The sequence below is a fragment of the Vidua macroura genome, chromosome 2, assembly GCF_024509145.1.
Source record: "Vidua macroura isolate BioBank_ID:100142 chromosome 2, ASM2450914v1, whole genome shotgun sequence".
In the NCBI taxonomy this organism is placed as follows: Eukaryota; Metazoa; Chordata; class Aves; order Passeriformes; family Viduidae; genus Vidua; species Vidua macroura.
In genome coordinates this window covers 98,327,624-98,346,981 of record NC_071572.1, presented here as the reverse complement: position 1 = coordinate 98,346,981, position 19,358 = coordinate 98,327,624, and the positions used below count along the sequence as shown (strand labels likewise).

Below are 19,358 nucleotides of genomic sequence, written 5' to 3'. Positions count from 1 at the left end.
CTGCTTGGCAAACTTGGGAATTCACCAGTCTGTCTGAGCCCCCTGCTCTGAGCCTCCAGCCTTTGATCACACTCATGGTGAAAACATTTTTCCTACTGTCTACTCAGAATTTTGTCCCTGTTCCAATCTGTGTCAGCTGCCTCTTGTCTTCCCACCTCCAAGAGAAGAAGCATGGTAGTGCCTTCCCTACATACTCCTATCACATGGCTGTAGAATACAGCAAGACCCATCTGAGCCTTCTCAACACTGAGCAAAATGAGCCTTCTTAGAGTCACTTCATGCATCACATGTCTCATCTCCCTAGTCACTCTCTGCTGGACTCACTCCAGGACATTGATGACTTCCTCATCCTGGGGAGTCCAAAGCCAGGCACAGGACTCCTGCTGTGGTTTCACAAAGGCTTTATTGAGGGGAAGATGCACTTCCCTCAGCCTGCTGGCTAGATTCATGTTCATACAGTCTGGGGTACATTTGGCCCCCCTTGCCCCAGGACACTGCTCACAGAGGGACAGCTTGTCACTCCCAGGTCCCTTTCTGCCATCTGCTTTCCAGCCAGCTAGGCAAAGACTGCACTTCATTCTGTCACCTGCGCTCTTAAAAAGATGTCATCAGGTTTTGCCCTTGTATTGATTCATGGGGAATGCCACTAAAAATCATTAACAGACCAGCTCTGTACTGTTGATTGTTACTTTCGAAGCCACATGTTCCGGACAGTTTTACACCCACCTTTTCATCCACCAGTTCAAAACACATCCCTCCAAACTGGCTGCAAGGATAAGACAAACCATGTAAAACGCCCTATCAAAGTTAAGGAGAGCACTGCTCCCCTGTTGTCCACAGGAAGAGAACTCATAGGTTAAGATAAAGATAGATTAATAGGGAAAGCAAAAGCCACACACATAAGCAAAAAACCCGAGGCCTATGAGCATACCACCCTGAGAACACCCAATCTTGTCTGATCTCAGAAACTAATCAGGGTTGGGCCTGGTTAGTACTTGGATGGGAAACTGCCTGGGAATACCAGGCACTTTAGGCTTTTTACAAGGAATTAACTGACTGCCTCCCATGGGCAGGCAGGTGTTCAGCCATCTCCAGGAGAGCAAGGCTCTATCACACATAATAGTTACTTGGGAAGCCACCAGCCCAAACATCTCCTCATTCCTTTTTCTTTCTCCCAGCTTCATATACTGAGCATGATGTCACATGGTCTGAAATATCCCTTTGGTCAGTGAGTCAATCTGTCCTGGCTGTGTCTCCTCGCAACCTTCCATGCAACCCCAACTTCTCCAGTGTGTCAGTACAAAAAGTAGAAAAGGCCTAGGCTCAATGTAAGCCCTGTTCAGCAACTGCAAAAGCATCTCTGTATTATCAACCCTGTGCTCAGCACAAATCCAGAACACAGCCCCATACAAGCCACTGTGAAGAAAATTAACCCTACTCCAGCCAAAATCAGTATGACAAGCAAGGGTATACATCCACTCCAGCACTCTACTCATGCCAATTATTTCTGCCTAATCCCAGTGAGATCACAGCTCTGCAGTCATGCATGGATTCCTGTGTTTCCTATGCTATGTGTACTCATGAACAGGCATCTGAAGTGGTCTCCCAGACATGCTGCTGTACCCTAGACACATACTCTACTACTACTCTTATGGGTTTGCTCCAACACATCATTGCTGCTCAGCAAAGCTCATTTAACAGAAAAGGTCCAAGAGGCCATAAAGGCTAAGGCCAAAGTGACACCAGCTGAACATTCACGTGTTGACCTGTAGGGCATATATGCTCCTACCCAAGCCCCTTCCCTTTCACTGTGTGGATTTAGGAGACCATTGACTCTCTGTAAATATTCCTGATGAACTCCAGGTTATCCCTCATAATGTCATGGGTGCCCATGCAGCTGGGCAACAAGAGGTACTAGGCCAAGGTCCAGACCAGCCTCAGCAGACTGTCTGCAATACCTTACATCTGAGTTCCCAGCAAGTGACAAACCTCTCAAGTCATCAAGCCAAGACTGCAGACGGGTGCCTCTATCCCCCACAGGAAGGAGCCTTCAGCCATCATCACCCACGACTTCCTCCCACTGTCAACAACTGTTCAGGATCATCTGTCTCCAACACCTCCCCTGACAGAGCTTGCTCTTCCTCATCTGTTACCATGGCACTATACCTATCCTATAAATGCACATCTGCAGGCAGAGAAAGAGCTGCCTTCTGTTGCCAGCATTCACAGGATTCAATTCCTTCCCATCTTACAAGTCTCTATCCACCATCTATTCAAATGCAGCTTCTAGCTATCCCTCCTTCCATGCAATGTGCTCTTCTACTCTCTGTAGAGACCTGTTTCTATTCCCTGTGGTTCTACAGCCTCCTCATCTCCTGCTGTCACATAACCTGGCAGCTCAGCACCCTGAGGACAGCAGAATCCAACAGATGAAGCCACCATCATGTGCTGCCTCAGGCTCAGGGAAAAGTCCCGGTCATTCCTTGCAATCCAACATCTGCCACATTATCCCTCTGGAGCTCTGTCTGGGCTAGTGTCCCATGTGCCAGGCACAGTTGCTCCAGCCAGGATTGCAAAGCATGCTTTCAGGAGCATCACTGCACCCACCCCAGCTGTCTCAGAGTGCTGGGTGCCTTCTGCATCCCCTTGCATGCTAACTGCTGCATTAACTGCTAAACCCTTGTCAGTCACTCCATGTCACAACACTCTTGCAATGTTTTGAACACTGTGGCCAGCAATGTGGATGCAATAGGAAAAAAAAAAAGCTTGACATAGAGCAAAGTTATCATTTTCTAAACCACTAAAGCTAGAAATAATTCCTCCCTCCAAAGCATCAAAAACCTTTTGCTGTTTGCTACAGACAATTATTTTGCTTTCTGCAGATTTGTGTTCTACATAGTACAAGCACAGTGGCATTTACCAGCATACAAAGGCATGTCAACTCCTACTCTTCTCCTAGACAGCACTTAAGTCTCAAAGACACAACACAGATAGTCTTATGACATATGCCAGGAAAAGGCAGTTTTAAAATAATTATGCAGAGGATGCGTCCTCTTGCAAAATAACAAATAATCATTAAAAGGCCTCCTCTCTTTTCAAGCTGTTTCTTTAAATACTCATTATACAAGCAAATGAAAAAAGTGAAGAAACCGAAGAAATGATATGGCATTATTCCCTGCCTGTAATTCTGCTTCCCTGAAGATAAAAAACACATTACTTTCTCTCTAGCCAATTGATTTCAGCTCCTTAGCTGAGTGTGAGTCAGAATTTTCTTATTGTAATAATGTGCTCTAGGACGACCGTGCTTGATCAAGGAGATTGGACCAGATGACCCACTGTGGTGCCTTCCAACCATATCCGTTTTGTGAATCATTTCTGACTAAAAACTTGACACTGCTCTACTGGTTTAAGCTGGATACCTCTTTAAAACTTTCTACTTTTAAAACTAATACCATTATCTACTGGTACAGAAGAGGTAAAGATTTTTGGGCAGATGTTCAGTATTGCAAGGGATTTCAGAGATTGAAAGAGATCTAAATCAACACTTATCTGCTGAAGACTGTCACACTGACTCAGGAAAGGGATATTCAGGCCTGTTCCCTATAAAAGTCCTCAATGGTATCAAAGCCATTTTCAAAGTAAACCTAATCTCCGTGACTTGATCTGTTTTAACAGATTAGGAGAACTTTCCAGTTCCCAGATCTAGGGGCAGGTGACTGCCAAATAACTCCATTTCAGCACTGCACTCCAGCATGTACTCTGGAAGATGGAAAAAATCTTTAGTGTATACTATAACAGGATCTCCATCCAAATTATCAGGAAGAGCAAGTTCAGTCTGGATACAGCCTGTCTAGTTGCAGATAAAGCATTTTATTATCTCTCTGTATTGCTTCTGAATGAGCACTTATAAAGAAGGATATTCTTGTGGACTCCTTATTAAAATGCTCTTCCCAGTGCAGTCACGTGTCCCACAGGGCCTCTTGCACAGCTCAGCTAACACTTCACTGAGAGCTGCTCCCTGCACAACTGCCCTGTCCCCAGGGTCACAAACAAGTTCTGTAGTGCCCCCGCACTCCCCTGTGACTACAGAAATGACGGGTCTGCAGCCTACCAAAAAGTGGGAATGCAGTAATTACCCTGCCTTTAGAGGACAAATATTATTTGCCTCAAGTTTTTTTCACCACTTGACAGAAAACAGAACATGAAGAAACTTTCAGAGGTCAAACTCACCTCTCTTCCCAGGCAGCCTGACTGCAGTTAGAGAAGGAAGTAACACAGATAATCACCAGCCTTACTATAGCCATGGGATTACACAGCTACAGACAGCTGGAAAGCATTTATTTCTACATAAGGACTGATCTAATTCACCTCCATTAAAGAACTGAAGAGTAATGCTGGTTGTCACACTAGGGAGCTGAAATCAAAGATCAGAAATTTAGTCAATATGACATCTCTAACCATAAAAAAGTCTTCAGAATTTTTGATCCACATTAAAATCTATTACTGGAATCAAAACATAGAGTACAAGAGCCAAGTCATTATTTAAAATGAAGACAGGTCTCCATCCATGTGCTGTGCGTTAATCCTGGTAGGTAGTTCAGCCCCATACAACCCTATTTACTCACTCCACTCCCAGTGGGAATGGGGAGACAATCACAAGGACAAAACAGGCACAATCTGTGGGCTGAGATAAAGACATAAATAAGTGAAACAGAACTGTGTGTGCAAATAAAATAAAAGAAGGAATTAATTCACTATTTCTCATTGTCAGGCAGGCATCTAGCAATCCCCAGGAAAGCAGGACTTCATCCCATGCAACAGTGATTTGGAAAGCCAAATACCGTATCTGTAAATGCCCCCTTATGCTCCTTCTTCCTTCCAGCTTTTACTGCTGAGCAAGATGTCATGTGGTCTGAGGTGTCCCTTTGGTCAGCTGGAGTCAGCTGGCCCAGTGTGTCCCCTCCCATCTTCTTGTGCACCCCCTGCTCACTTGGTGGGGCAGTGTGAGAATAAGAATAGGCTTTGATGCGTGTGAGCACCATTCAGCAATAACTAAAACGTGGGTTGTCAACACTGGTTTGGTCACAAATCCAAAGCATAGCACCAGTGGAACTGCTAGAAGGGAAATTAACTCAATCCCAGCCAAAACCAGGGCACCAAGTTAGAAAGATAATGACTAGTGAACTCCTCCATAAGCACAGCCTCCTGAACAATTACTGAAAGCAACAGTGACAGATACAGGGGTGTACTGTAGAGTGATACATACAGAAACAAAAAGAATGTGTAACAGAGGGAAGGAAGAGGTATTATAAGAAAAGGAAATGAAAAGGCATGTAGAGCACAGAATTAGTACCACACACAGGACTTCACAGAGCAGCCAACCTTAGCAAATCAAGAGTATGTTATTCAGACACATAAAACCTTCAGCTCCAATGCTGTAGACTCATAAATGTTGTTGCAAGAGTGTTGCAATGCATTAACTTTTAAAAGCCTCAGACACATAGTTAGGAATAGTAAGTAGGACATGCAAAAGCAAATCAACAAACATTAAATAAAACAGAATGCTGCTGCTGCTGATGTTACTAATCACAGAACACATCACCCAAAAAAGTTAGGTGATTCAAATGGTTTAAAGTTAATCACTCCAAATAATTTGAATTATAAACTGCTAAATGTTTCCATGTCTGTATGAAAATACTATTAAAAACACAACAGCAAGATGTTGCAAGAGTATCTCAAGGCCCTCTGGGTTCTTTAGTATTAACAACCTTTCTAAAAGTAAACAAAAGACTAAAAAACAACTCACCTGATTGCCCGTTTCTGTCACTATTTCCTCTTTGGCAACTTCAGCCCTTTCCTTATTTCGGCAAACCAGATGAACTGTGCCACCTGGTGGATTGCAACAAGAAAAGCATTTGATAATTAATTACTAATTGCATTTGGGGGAGACATCAGCATTTTAATTAGGCGAGATACTGGATATAAGAAAAAAGCTGGAATGTTTCTGCTTGGCTCTGGTTCCTGTGAAGGCAGGCAGGGTCATCATGCAAGGAAAAGGCTACTGCACTCTAAGTACTGTGCTCAAACCATTTCTGTCAAGTTTGTACATCATGTTTAGTGAGTGAAATACCAGAGCTAAATGGGAAATTGGAGCTATGGCATCTGTATCATAGATGGGTTTTTTGATATATGCCTTAGGAAGTTCAGAAATGGGCTTGAACAACACAAGTGACTAGAGTTGCTCTGTGAAAAGGAAATAAGATGTGCCAGATACTGGAATTCTCAGCAACGGGAGAGATGACAAGAACTATGGCCTCAATTGCAGCTTGGGAGGCTCAGGTCATCTGAATTATTTTTCATGAGAAAAATAATCCGTAGTTTTCTTCTCAATAGGCCAGGCTTTCTCAAGAGGATGCATAATTTGCACCCTTGTAGGTATCAAGCAGCGAGACACAGCAATGACTGGTTTGATCTACTGTTGCTAACAGTCCTGCTTCAAGTGAGATGCTGGACAAGGTGACCCCTAGAGGTCTCTTCCAACCAATTTTTCAATGGAAGGAAGATACAAGGCAAGGCTCTTCTCAGAGACCTGGATACTTAAAAAAAACCCCAAAAAACCCCCAACACAATCCATCACTTAATCATATTAAAGAAAACCTTCAAACACAAGACTAAAGTACAACTAGGCAACATTTTTTTTTGCTTCACATTCTCTGATTGTTACAAGTTATGTGTTAATTTCAGTCCTAGGAATACCTATATTGCCTGTTTTTCAAGGTGTTTTAGGGATTGCTAGCAGTCCACCTCTAGAAAGCTCAAGGAATTAATCCCTAATAGAAACAATTGTGTCGGGTCACACTTTTAGTGCCCAGAACCCAGATGCAAAACACCAAGTCTGCCTCGGGATGATACAGTCACAAACTGCAGAGCCCAGTCTGGGGTCTGATAATGAAACCTTTTGTCTACAAGAGAGGTTCTTTCACTAAGCACCAGGACAGGGGGAAAATTTAAGTGTGACCAATACACTAGGAAAGGAATTGAAATGTATTTTCTTTGGTAAAGATTGAAATTATTTGAACTTAACACATGGGAATAGTCAGAGTAGTTGATAATCAGAGTAGCTGGGAGAAGACTGTATCAAGCTGGAAATGCAGTTCACAAGACATAGAAGAAAGCCCAAATCCGAACATCCATAAGACATCAATTCATAGAAAAGTTGAACTCAAACTACAGAAATTGTCAGCAAGATCATCATTAGTTAGAAATAGCCAAGTGCTTGAAAGTAAAGCAAACAAAGCCTGATTATTCCTCTGCTGAGTCAGAATTCCTTATTCACTTGTCATGGCATACCTGAAGAGATTCAACTAGAAGCCTGAGCCCCAACAACTGACACTGAGTTTCAAAGTGAGATGTTCAAGGATGGGATCAGGAAGTCATTTTAACTTCAGATGAATAGCAATGCCCATACAACATATCAGACATGCAGTCTGAGCCCAAGGTCGTTCTACTAAACATGGTGACCAAATCCCATACAGATCCAGCAAGCCTTCCAGCTTGCAAAACCTGGTAGAGATACCCATTTGTGAGCAAAGCAGTCACCTGACAAAGCAATACTTACATAAAGTGATTATGTACAATAGCAGTGGTGGGAACCTGAAATCAATCACATGCTGGCAGTGATATAGATCTTAAACCCAGAGACTCTTTGATGCTAACAGTTTTGAATTAGTTTCATTTAACTGAGTTGCCACTTTCCTTCATAAGATAGTTACAAAACCTAAGCACACAAAGGGAGAAAGGAGCCACAAGCTCCTCCCCCTTCATTCTACATGCCAAAACTCCTGCCACTCTTGCACAACAGGAATTACTTTGTCAAGTCTGTAAGGGATTAGGTTTATCCTTCAGCAGCAGCTAGGCCCAGTTTATACCATGTCCTTGCATACAGACAGCAACATAAAAAAATAATTACATGTAATCAGCCAAAGGGCACAAGCTCCACAGTATTAAGAGCAAGAACAGCTACATTGTTTTTTTATGCTCTCCCATCTCATTTTTGTAAAGACAATTGTTTTCTTTCATCACATGCTACTTGTACTGAATTAACCTTAAACAGACATTTATCTGTCACCAACATCCTTAGATGCCACTATAACACAGATAGTTTTTGTAAACATGCACTTGAAAAACAATTTGCAGCTCCTCTCTGTTAATTTGGTCTCTTTATCCCAATTTTCACTGCACTGATTGTGCTTAAACCTCTAACCCACACTAAGACCCCTGTGAAATGATGCCGCATCCCAGGGATTTGTGTTTGTGTGTAAGTGCTGGAAGGCCAAACCTGCTTCCTTCCATCATCTCTGTAAGCCTCCTGGAAGCTCCATGGCATGCCTGCTCACCTCTCCTTGCTATCTCCTTAGCCGTGGCCTTGCCAATGCCACTGTTTGCACCAGTGACCAGGAAGGATCTTCCAGCCACATCCACCTCCACATCAGCTGGGTTGAAGCGCCTGGAAGCAGACTCGTAACCACCTCTGAACAAATCAAGAGACACCTGTGAGAAACTAGAAGCCAGCCCTTCCAAAATAAACACATGTGTGGGCTGAAAAGCACTTTGCTCTCACAGCTCAGCATCCAGTAATTGCCCTATTTACTCTCTGTACCCATGGGACAGGCCATGAATACCAGCGACACTGCAATCAGCAATGTATCATAGAATCGTTAAGGTTGGAAAAAAGTCTTTAAGATCATCAAGTCCAACCATCAACCCAACACCACCACCACGTTTACCCACAGCCCCAAGTGCCATATCCAGACGTTTTTCTCAACACTTCCAGGGATGGCGGGTACATCACCTCCCTGGGCAGCCTGCTCCAGTGCTTTGCAATGAAAGCGACAACTCGCAGCGGCGTTTGGCCGCCCCACGCCACCCAGCCCTCACCGCGACCCTCGGGGGGCGGCCGGAGCCCCAGGGCGGGGCGAGCAGGGCCGGTCAGCCCTCACCGAGCGGGGCTGGAATCCGCCTGTCCCGGCGGGGGCGGGCAGCCGTCCATAAAAATTCCAAATCAACACGGCCTCGCCGAGGACAGGCAGGAACGGCCCAGCCCGGGCGCTGCGCCCGCCCCACGCCGCCTCCCGGGCGGCCGCCGCCCGTACCTCGTGTACTCCCGCAGCCCCTTCACGAACCACACGGTGTTGCGGTACCAGGACATGGCTCTGCTGCTGCCGCCGCCGCCCCCGCAGCCGAGCCGGCCCCGCCTCTGCCCTTACATAAGCTTCCCGGCCGGCCTGGCCGAGTTCGGTAAGGGCTGAGGGGCGGCCCCGCTCGGCCCGGCCGCGCTAAAGGGAGGGTGCGAGGCAGCGCAGCGGGTCTGACAATGCGGGCAGTGGTGCCGCCGGCTTCCTTAGCAGCACTTCGTGGGCTGGTTCTGCTTTCTCCTTTTCTTCATTAGCCGTGAAGGACAGCTGTAGCCAGCCCCTGCCTCGCTGCAAACGGCTGTGCCTGGCCGATGAAGGATGGAGGATTTGCCAGGGCTCCAGCTTGGGACAGATGCTGCTGCCTGCTGAGGCGGGACTGCAAACGGGGTGCTGTGTTTTGGGAACAGGGAGCAGTGCTACAGCACCTAGGCTTGCATCCTGGAAAGCTGTCAAAGGGATCTTCCCAGAGAAACATAAAAAACGACATCATGCCACATGAAGTAGCATTTAACATAATAAATCTATTAAATACCTAGCTCCTACTGGTGAAGTGAAGAATGCCAGTAAGGAAAGAATACATGAGTGGCTGTTGCAGTAAGAGGAGTGAAATTCAATGTTTTTGGTTTTATGCTCTTTGGCCCCATGAAGCCTAAGAGAAGCACTTGGAGTTGCACATGTGAATAGCCCATGGTAGCCATAAGGAAACTGTCATGATAGGTATAATTATGCTTTTAATTATGCAAAAGGTCTACGCACTTGGAAAGTTCCATGTGCAAGCTGGACAAATTCATGTACTTTATAGGGTGTGCAGGGCCACATGCAAAGAAGCTCCTTTGAGAACCCTATCTAAGTTTTCAAGAGCTTAAGTTACCTGATAGCACAGACAGTGGAAAAATGGGAATATTCTCTCTTTTTTGATCCTGTATTATAGCCAGATACTTCTTTTTCTAAATCTTTTTGCTCTGGCAAAGGCCTTGTACTAAAGTCTTCCACTTTCTCAGCATGATATGTGAGTATTAGGCTCATACAAAAGGCATTTCCCACCATGAAGTTACAACTTTTGAATTTGGCCCTGTCTGCTTGTACTGTACATTACATGTGAAGTAACAGTTTCTAGAGGGCAAAGAGACACATTTTCACAGTGATATTTTCTTCCATGCAGAGGCCATCCAGCTACATGTTGTACCTTTTCATGAAATCTAAAAATGCTTGTTCTTAAAACAATTGAAAGACTCTATTAAAAAATATAAATGCAGTAAGACAGATTGTGCTTTATTCCCTTGTCATTTCTGTGTTTACCCGATTTATTTCTTGAGAACTGTGATTATGGCTTAGTACAAGCAAAATGGGATGATGGCTCTGATGTGTTTTGTTTGTAGTTCCAGCCTGTGTTCTCATAGATTAGGAAGTTCATCCCTGCAGTCTTCCAACCTCTGCAAGTAAATGAGGTGCCTGTAGATACACAGAATTTCTCACAGGCTGAACCATTTGGACTGTGATCAGCATGATGCTGGATGATGCAGTCCTGAGGTGCTAATCAACGTGAGTGTGCCTGGCAGAAGCTGTCCATGAGTCAGACACAGAAAGAGATTATGGCAGGCAGAGAATGGGAGCAGCTCATAATATTTTGGGGGTTAAGCAGTAATGGGCAATTACAGCATATTACTCATACTGAGATTACAGAAGATGTTTGAATGTAATGTTGGCTACCAGTGTCATCCTGGTACATACACAATTTTCTCAGAGAATATTATATAAATACTGCAACACCCCTACGCAAAGTTAGCTGTACCCTTCTAACAAATGGCATTTTAAGGACATTTTGTAAATGCCCAGAAATTATGCCCTCGCCAGAGTGCACCAATCCCTGAGCACATTCAGCTGCAAAAGTCTTGCTTAGAAAGACTTGTTTTTTTCTGTACTGAGGAGCTAAGCTTGCACCCAGAAATGAACTGTCTGAGCAGCCTCATAGAATCAATCATTAAGGTTAGGAAAGACATCCATGATCAAGTTCAACCTTCACATCAAAAGCGAGCTGTTGCACACTGTCCTAAAACCACCTAGATGTTTTTGTTGCCTCATTTCATCCCCTGTGCTGTTTTGCTTCTGTTCTGTTGTTCCAGAGGCAGGAGGCTGTAGAGATTGTGTAAGTGCTCTCTGCTAACCCAGCCATCACAGTGATGAAGGGTGGTACAGGAGAAAGGCAAGATGTAATTTTACCAAGAGCTGGGTGGTGCTGCTGAAGGGCCTGCATCTCAGTTTTCTCACAGGCAAAATTTCTGCCCACTTCAAAAGTTTAGCCATGTATCTTGTCTTCTGTACTGAATTCTAGGTTGATGCATCATGTTAGCTGACTTAGAACCTATTCTGGAGCTTTGGAAATTCAAAGTTATAGCTTCCGCTTTCTTTCTTGACTGCTGGTAGCTTAGCAATTAACTCCAATAGGACACTGCTGTGAACAGGAGGGATTTTTTTAGACAAAGAATTTTTCTCATGGATTGGCATCCTACATCTCAGACCTCTATCAGAGCCAGCAACTGGTATATTTTTGTCATATAGAGCTGAAAGTGGGAGAGCCAGAGTCTCTTGAGCTCCTAATACTTCCCTCATTTGAGGACAGAACAAAATGGCTTCACCCAGGATAATAAACACAACTCAGTGTTTATCCCTGATGAAGCATATCCAAATTAATTCTTATCCTATATCTATGCTATCAAATGCTCCATTGCATATTCCCAGGCCTTGTTGCTCTTATTGCCCCCAGGCAAATGATTGTTGATGCCCAAGTCACAGTAGGTATTAAGCAGATACTTCTGTCAAAAACAAGCTCAAATGTCATCATGAATAGATTGCTCAAAGGGTAGTTTTTTTCCCAAACACTACAGATGAGGGGACACCAGGGTTAACACTGCACAGCTTGGCTTGGCCCTGGTGGTCCTGCGTTCTGGTGCGTGCATTTACCAGTGTACAAATAGCCCCCAACCCTGTTATGCAAGCCCTCCATGACTGCAGGTAGTCCTCCAAACACATAAAAATTCTGGAGTGTTGTGGCTGTGAGCCTCCAGACATTAGGATTTTTCATGGAGTAATGAGCTGAGAATCTCAATTTTCTTAAAACACAAGAGCTGGTGAAAAATACCTCTCTGGCACTCAGCTGGGCTAACATGAAAAACATACCTTAGACTTGATTTGTCTTTGTACCTGTCAAACAGCAAGAAGTTTTAAGCAAAGTTTTAATTACTTCTAGCGCAAAGGAAAGTTGAAAATACTGATTGCTGTTAAGGGCTGTGCATTTCAGCGTGTTTCATATTTTCTTCCCAGGGGACAGATCTAAAAGTAGAGTAGTCAAGAGCTGAAAAGCAATTATATATTATACAAGATGTTTAAAACAGCTTCAAGGCCATTTTGTCAATCTCTTTTATTATCCTTTTTTCCTTGGGTTTTTTTGGTGGGGTTTTTTTGTTTTTTTTTTTTTGTTTTGTTTTTTTTTGTTTTTTTGGGGGGTTTTTTTGGTTTTTTGTTTTGTTTTGTTTTGTTTTTGGTTTTTTTTTTTTTGGTGAAAGGCTAAAATCTTGGTCTTAAGGACAACTGGCTCCTTTGCTTGCTTCCTCCCAGGGATCTGGCAGGCTGTTGAGCATTCCCTCCTTTCCTTGCAGTTACTTATTTTCTAATTAAGTCTCTGTGCCTGCCCTTATTAAATCAATCAGAACTGATTCAGTTGCCATTGATTGCAGTGGGAACAGGCACAGGTTTTAAAGGCCAGGTTTGCAGGAAAACTCTGCATCTATATTGGGGCCAGGTTTCCAAAGGAAGTGGCAATTGTGTGCAAGTCACTGCTGTGGGAGCTGCTCCCAATCCTGTTTTTACTATGCTGGCCTCAGCTCTGGATGTAGAACACTTGAAGACTCTGCTTTAGAAACTTGGCACAGCCCCAGTCAGTGTAATAGCAGTCAAGAGCTGTCAGCAGCCTGGGGAGAGGCAGTTGACACTTGTCCTGTTGTCTGGATGAAGCAGAGGGTTTGGTGAGTGGTTGAAGAGGAACATTAAGTCCCTCAGGTCTCAGGGACATGTCTGAAGTGCTTGTGGTAGTAGCAGGGTGAGAGAAGCAAAAGCTGCTCATCCTGAATGCAGGGAAGAATTGAAGTTCTGGCCTGTGTTGTGTTTTTGTGAACAGTAGGGTGTTTTCTTTGTTGTGTACCCAAGTCATCACCAAGTTTGCCAGCTGCTGTCATCAGTAGTGTTGTTTCCAGTGAAGAGTCAGGCTTTCCCCAGGCGAAATAACCTTTTATTACTGAGGAACAAGTGTGGCAGTATGTCATCATATCTATCACTCATTGCTCAGGGGCCAGTAAAAGGAATCTCATGCTGTGACTTATCAGAATTATAGGTTTGCTTTATCAACTGCTGAGGGCCCTGGTCTCTGGGAGCCTGCAGGGCTTCCCAGGGTTAGGCATGTCCTGGTGAAGAGAGGGGCTGGTTAGTGTCCTCCCAAAGTGGAAAAAATCGGCTGGGAGAAGCGGCTAAACCTGCTGCTAACCTAGTTAATCTCCTATATATCAAATGATTTTTGCAAGCTGAAGTGTATATAATTGTTTTAAAAATAATAGAATGGCTTAGGATATTTTTAAAGCAATAAACCCAAAGTGTTATAGTTGATATGCATCCTAGAGAATAATTTTTTTAGTCAGTAAAAGATAATTTTGTGATTTCCATGACTGAAAAATTCTTTATGTTCTTACAGTAAACAACATACTTGAATGTATGCATGTTTGTTGCTAGGTTGTGGCAGCAATGCAGTTATCTATACTAACATTTTCTTCAGCTGTTTTTCTTCTTACTGCTCTTCTACTGGATCTTACTGTTCTCACTCCCAGCTGTTGGACAAGGATGCTTACAGGCTTATTGAGTCAGGTGAGTCATGGTACATTTTTTTATTCTTCTGCAAATCTTACTGCTTACTAGCATTTTATTCCAGCCCAGTTGTTACTAAATTGCAGATGTTATCTAGTAGGATGTATCCTCAAAGAGGTATCTACAAGCAGGGAAAACACACCTGCTTACATGGTTGCTGTTTTCTTCAAATGCCAAAGGAATAGTCTGAAGTTTTGTGTCTTCAAGCATTCCCTGTGCTGTTGTAACAAAACCTGCAGAGATAAGTGAAATTTATCCATGCAAAGCTGTGGAGCCAAACCTTCCCATGCAAATTAGCACCAGACCTGTTTACTTAAAGTCTTATTTCTCCTGGACAAGTTGGACAAGTTTAAAAATAACAAACAAGTTCACAAAAAATACTGAAGCATCTCTTTCTTTCTAACACGTTCTGAAAATAAAGAGTATTTGTTATGAACTACTGTTGTGAAATCTACTTGCAAAAGTAGAATAGCAATACAAAAGTAAACAGTGATAATAAAAAGTTGCTGTCTGCAGCAGCTTGTGAATAAGAGTGAACACTGGGGGATTTTTTTCTCCACTGCTTACATCCTAAGTACTGATTTCATATTATACTGAAAGGCTAATTTTTTTTTCCCAAAAGGACTGAGAATCAAATCCATAAGATATCATTAAGGGACATTAAAGATCGTCTAGTTCAAATCCCCCTGGTTTGGGCAGGGACACATTTCACTAGACCAGGTTATTCAGTAATCCATGCAACTTGTCTTTAAGTCTTCCAGGGATGGGGCACCCACAACTTCTCTGGGCAACCTGTTCCAGTGCCTCACTACTCTTACACTAAGGAATTTTTCCCTAAAAACCTAAATCTAACCTAAACCTACTCTCTTCAGTTGGAAGCCATTCTTCATTGTCCTGTCACTACATGCTCTTGTAAGAAGTCCCTCTCCATCTTTTTTGTAGGTTCCCTTCCACATGCAGGTACATAACTCACCTGGGCATCAAGAGGACCTTGTAAAAAGAAAGCTTTCTTGTATGGTGATTTTCAGGCCAACAGTTTGCATCTCTCACATTCAAGCTGCTGTACTGCAGCATGGGTAAGGGAATCATGGATTTTTCCTTTGCTTGAGTATTATTAATCATACAGAAGAGTCAGTATGGCTGAGATTCAAATCTGTGGGCGAAATCAGTCTCTGATATAAGTACTCATCTCAGTGAAATTGCAGCAGGCTTGATTAAAATTATCATGACTGGTAAATGTAAAGTACCTTAATTTTTAGACTGCAGTCACATAGGCTTATGCACTTACACTCATTTTAATTCAAATGAGACATTTGGTAGAAATTCAGTGTTAGAAACACATATACATGATTTCTCAGAATTTCATACAACTTGTTCAGAAATCTTGCAATGTGACATTGTTCTTTTCAGCAGTTTCCTTGTACTATGCAATATCAGATGGCACTTGCCTTTTTATTTTCTCTCAAGTACTATACCTTCTAAAAACATTTTCTGTTTCTTCCTATGGCTGATACCTGTGGGACTTGCATCTACTCCAGCAGTGAACAGGAGCCTGAAGAACCCTATGCCAGCAAGCAACAGTTTCAAACTGCAGTCCTGATGTAACAATCCTTTCTGTATTATATGTAGAACATACAAGGATCCTCCTTGTGATGCAAAGTCTCTATCAACTAGAATTTGGAGAATATTAATTTTAGGCTACCCCAGACCGAGTCCCACGGGGTGACCCTCAGTTGGCTGGTTGACGGGTGCCTGGATAGCGTCATTGAAATCCCCACCAGGAAGACGGAAGGACTCTTGAGCTGCTGGAATCTGAGCGGGTTTATTGAGGATTGATCGAAGGAGTAGGGAGGCAGAAATAGGAGCAGGGAGACAACCACACTCAGGGGAAGCAGACTCCGAGAGCCTGGGGGAAGGAGGGGCCAGAGTATATAACTCCAGAGTATATAAATGGGGAGGGAAGGAGTGCCTAGGGTACAAATGATCCAATGGGAAGAGAGTGTAAGGGAGGAACAGGGTTGGGGTAACATAAACTGGGCCAATGAGGGAAAAGGGAAGGAGTGGTTTACAGCAGGAACCATTAGAAACAAGGAGAATGGGGAACTTTCCAGAACTTGGGGAGATGACAACCACAAACTGACAGGTGATGGGCATCTGCTCATTTGCATTGGGGGGCAGAGTCGTTTATCCTAAATGACTGTAGTTTCCCATGACATTCCCACACTGTCCTCCTCATGGGCACATCCCACAATTAATTATCTGAGAAAATATTCAAGATAACTTACAAAAACTGGTCTAGTTTAAAATGTTGTACAATATGTATGAGTTCTCATCAGTTCAATCTTTGTAGCATTTAGGATCTTTTACACCAACTGTTCCTATTTCAGGATCTGGGACATTTGAAACAGCTTTTGGCATAAAGAAGCATAAGCTATTCTAGGTTATTTTTCTTCTGCACAGTTACCTTGTAGTTTTAAAGCCTGATGTCTTGGGACCTCATAAAGCTCAGAGCAAGTGCTCTGTGAGAGAGATCATCTTCTCTTACAGCACAGCGTTCCGGTTTCCAGTCCTGAGAAGATGAGGTCTGTGATATGTCTGAGGCTCTTCTTTTCTCTCTTCTTTGGGCCAGCAGGTAGGAGCTGTCTGTGTTCAACATTTGGACTGAAGGATTGCTAGTCTGTCTGCTGCTTCTAAAATGGCTGTGGAAAGCTACTCTCTAGAGCTTTGGAATCTTATGCCTATTGCTAAAGAAGGTGGAGTAGTGGGAGGACAAATATACTGTGGGCAATAAACTGTAATAAGTGTAACTTATTTCATGGCTCCTGACAGTGCACTTGTATGTATGTGTTAAGAGTCAGTGTGTGCATACTGAATTGTCTTTGGGTCTTCATATTATTAGATTTCTGTAATACTCACAACTAGCAGTGAGCCAGCTATCCTGTGTATTGAAGTAATATATATTTTTTCCTTTAAATACTGGAAGTAGACCTTTCCTTCTCAAGAAGGGGAGCTGATATAACTGAAGCAGAGCTGGTTGTCTGCATTGTAGTCAACATTGAGTGCATAATAATTAGCTTAAGGGTATGTTTTTTCAGTAGACATTTATATAACTCTAGGAAGAAAATTAAAATTTTCAATTTGTAATTTTAGTCTAGTGGCAAAATTCTAATTAAACATTTTAAGGTGTAGACTGTATTTTCAGCTGCTTGACCTTTGGGTTGTAATGACTTAATTCCCCCACAGCTGTCTGCTAAGGAGCCACACCTACTTCTGTAGGGACTGAGCATTTGTCTGGGACACTATCATTTTGTGGCAGTTCAAAATGCTGCTGCTTGGAAGTTAAGGTGCTGTGGCCCATGCACATATTCATAGCTTGCCCCTAAGTGAGATGAAGTGTCTTCAATTAAACTACTTTCATTTAGATTTGAATGCTACTGAGGCAATTTGAGAGAAACTATGCAGCTGCTGGTGGGTCAGAAGAGTCACTGTGACTCAGGTATGTCTAATCACATGCCCAAACCAGGTATCCCTCCTCCAGTCCTGCAAGATTCCAATCTGCTGAAAGTGCAGAAGGCATGCTTAGATCCCTTTGGGCACAGAATTAATGGCTCCAACAGTTTTGGAGGTGTTGATGTTCTCACTTGTATGTGCCATAGCATATTGATGTATACAAGGTAAAGGTAAATACTATCAATGCATATTTTTTCTCTCTTGGTTGTGGCAAAGTGTTTTGTTTACTTTGTATAACTTCAAAATATTTTACAGATGTCTTTTGCCTCATTAATACCACCTCTATCTATAATTTTGTGTTTGTACCAACCAGGTATTGAACACGAGCACAGTGATTTAGCAGTGCTTTCCCATGTCAGTGGATGCACTGGGTTCTCATATCTGAAGAATGAATCCTCCATGTCAGACTGTAGAGAAGCAGTCCTAGCCTCCACGAATGAGGCATGGGCCTCAGGTTTACTGTTGTGTGGCTGAAGCTTGGCACATCTGCTGAACTGCTGTAACCACGCTCACAAAAGCACACAGCAAACAGAAGGCAACGTCACCTTGCATCTCTTCTCCTCTGGGCTGAACTAAAATCTCCTATTTGCTCCAATAGGAGGACATCATCACTTGCTGTGAGGTCACTAGAATCAATTCAGACTTAGGTCAGGAGTATTAGCCCTTAATTTCTAGTGATCAAGAGTGATTCTAGCAGTATTTTCCAAGAACAGGGAAGTTTGTACTGGAGCCCTGTGGGTGGAGCTACTTTTTTGTTAAATTTCTTTTGCATTATCAACTGAGTATAATTTTCTGATTTTATGCCTGTTCCATGCTTCTGGATAAAGTAGCTGTGTAATGATAAACAGCTGCTTTGTTGCATTTGAGTGATGGATGGAGTTATGCCTTCTGATAGGCAATTTCTTAAACATTTTGAGTTCTTAACAAATGAAAGATGCTCTCCACTGAAGAGCATCTTCAATCCCATAGATCAGTTGAGAACTGAACCCTGAAATCCTGAAGCCCAAGTTGTGAGCCATTGTAGTGTTTGTGGTAGGAAAGAGGTCTTCTAGCATTTCACCATTGGCAGCAGTTATGTTTCAGAAAAGTGAGGGGTGGTGGAACAGCTCTTTGGGAAACAGAGACAGTGATTTTTCCCAGATCCAATCTGAGGCCCATAAATAAAAGGAAAGATTTCCATTGGTCCCATTTTCATAAAACTGTGCATGACTTAAGTCAGTATTAGTAATTATTTAAGCAGTATTAGTAATTATAAAATATAAGTATTACCTATTCCATGGCTTTCTGAATGGGGCAGCCTGGCTGTGGCTTCTCCTGAAGGGATGCTGCAGAGCAGGGGAATGCTACACTGATGCTGCTCTCATGTCAGATTATTTTATCTTTATCCTACCTTTTATCTAAGATTAGTTCTCTGGAAATAAACAATTCTTAAATCTGGGGCCTGAATTAAAATCCTTGTAAGCCAGATGCAGGCTTACTTATCTATACAATAGCCAGTGAGATAAATGTTCGTGTTTGAAGACAGGTGGTTCCCACAGATGTTACACTGCTTTCAGGCTCAGTCCCAGGAAGGATGGTTGAGCAGACCCTGTTCAGCTGTGGCATATTGTTGAGCTCTTTTGCATATCTCACCCTTTCACAGGCATTTTATAACCCTTTTGGATTTCTCTAAAACACACGATTCAGCTGTGAGGTTTTTAACAGACAAAGTACACAAAACACACATTTTTTTTCCTGTGCCTT

General features: G+C 43.0%; 1 protein-coding gene and 1 pseudogene across 2 annotated transcripts in view; one reads left to right on the top strand and one right to left on the bottom strand.

The window, feature by feature from the left end:
• DHRS12 (dehydrogenase/reductase 12) overlaps positions 1-9,243 on the bottom strand; it is a 28,949-nt gene extending 19,706 nt beyond the window's left edge. For both annotated transcript variants that reach the window (XM_053971474.1, XM_053971475.1), the window contains exons 1-3: positions 9,153-9,243; positions 8,397-8,530; positions 5,807-5,889 (exon numbers count right to left, since the gene is read on the bottom strand). In XM_053971474.1, coding sequence (XP_053827449.1) covers positions 5,807-5,889; positions 8,397-8,530; positions 9,153-9,208 — 273 coding nt within the window. In that variant the 5' untranslated portion in view covers positions 9,209-9,243. The remainder of the gene's footprint in view (positions 1-5,806; positions 5,890-8,396; positions 8,531-9,152) is intronic.
• On the top strand, positions 918-1,036 carry LOC128804415 (5S ribosomal RNA; annotated as a pseudogene).
• Positions 9,244-19,358: the final 10,115 nt, after the last annotated feature.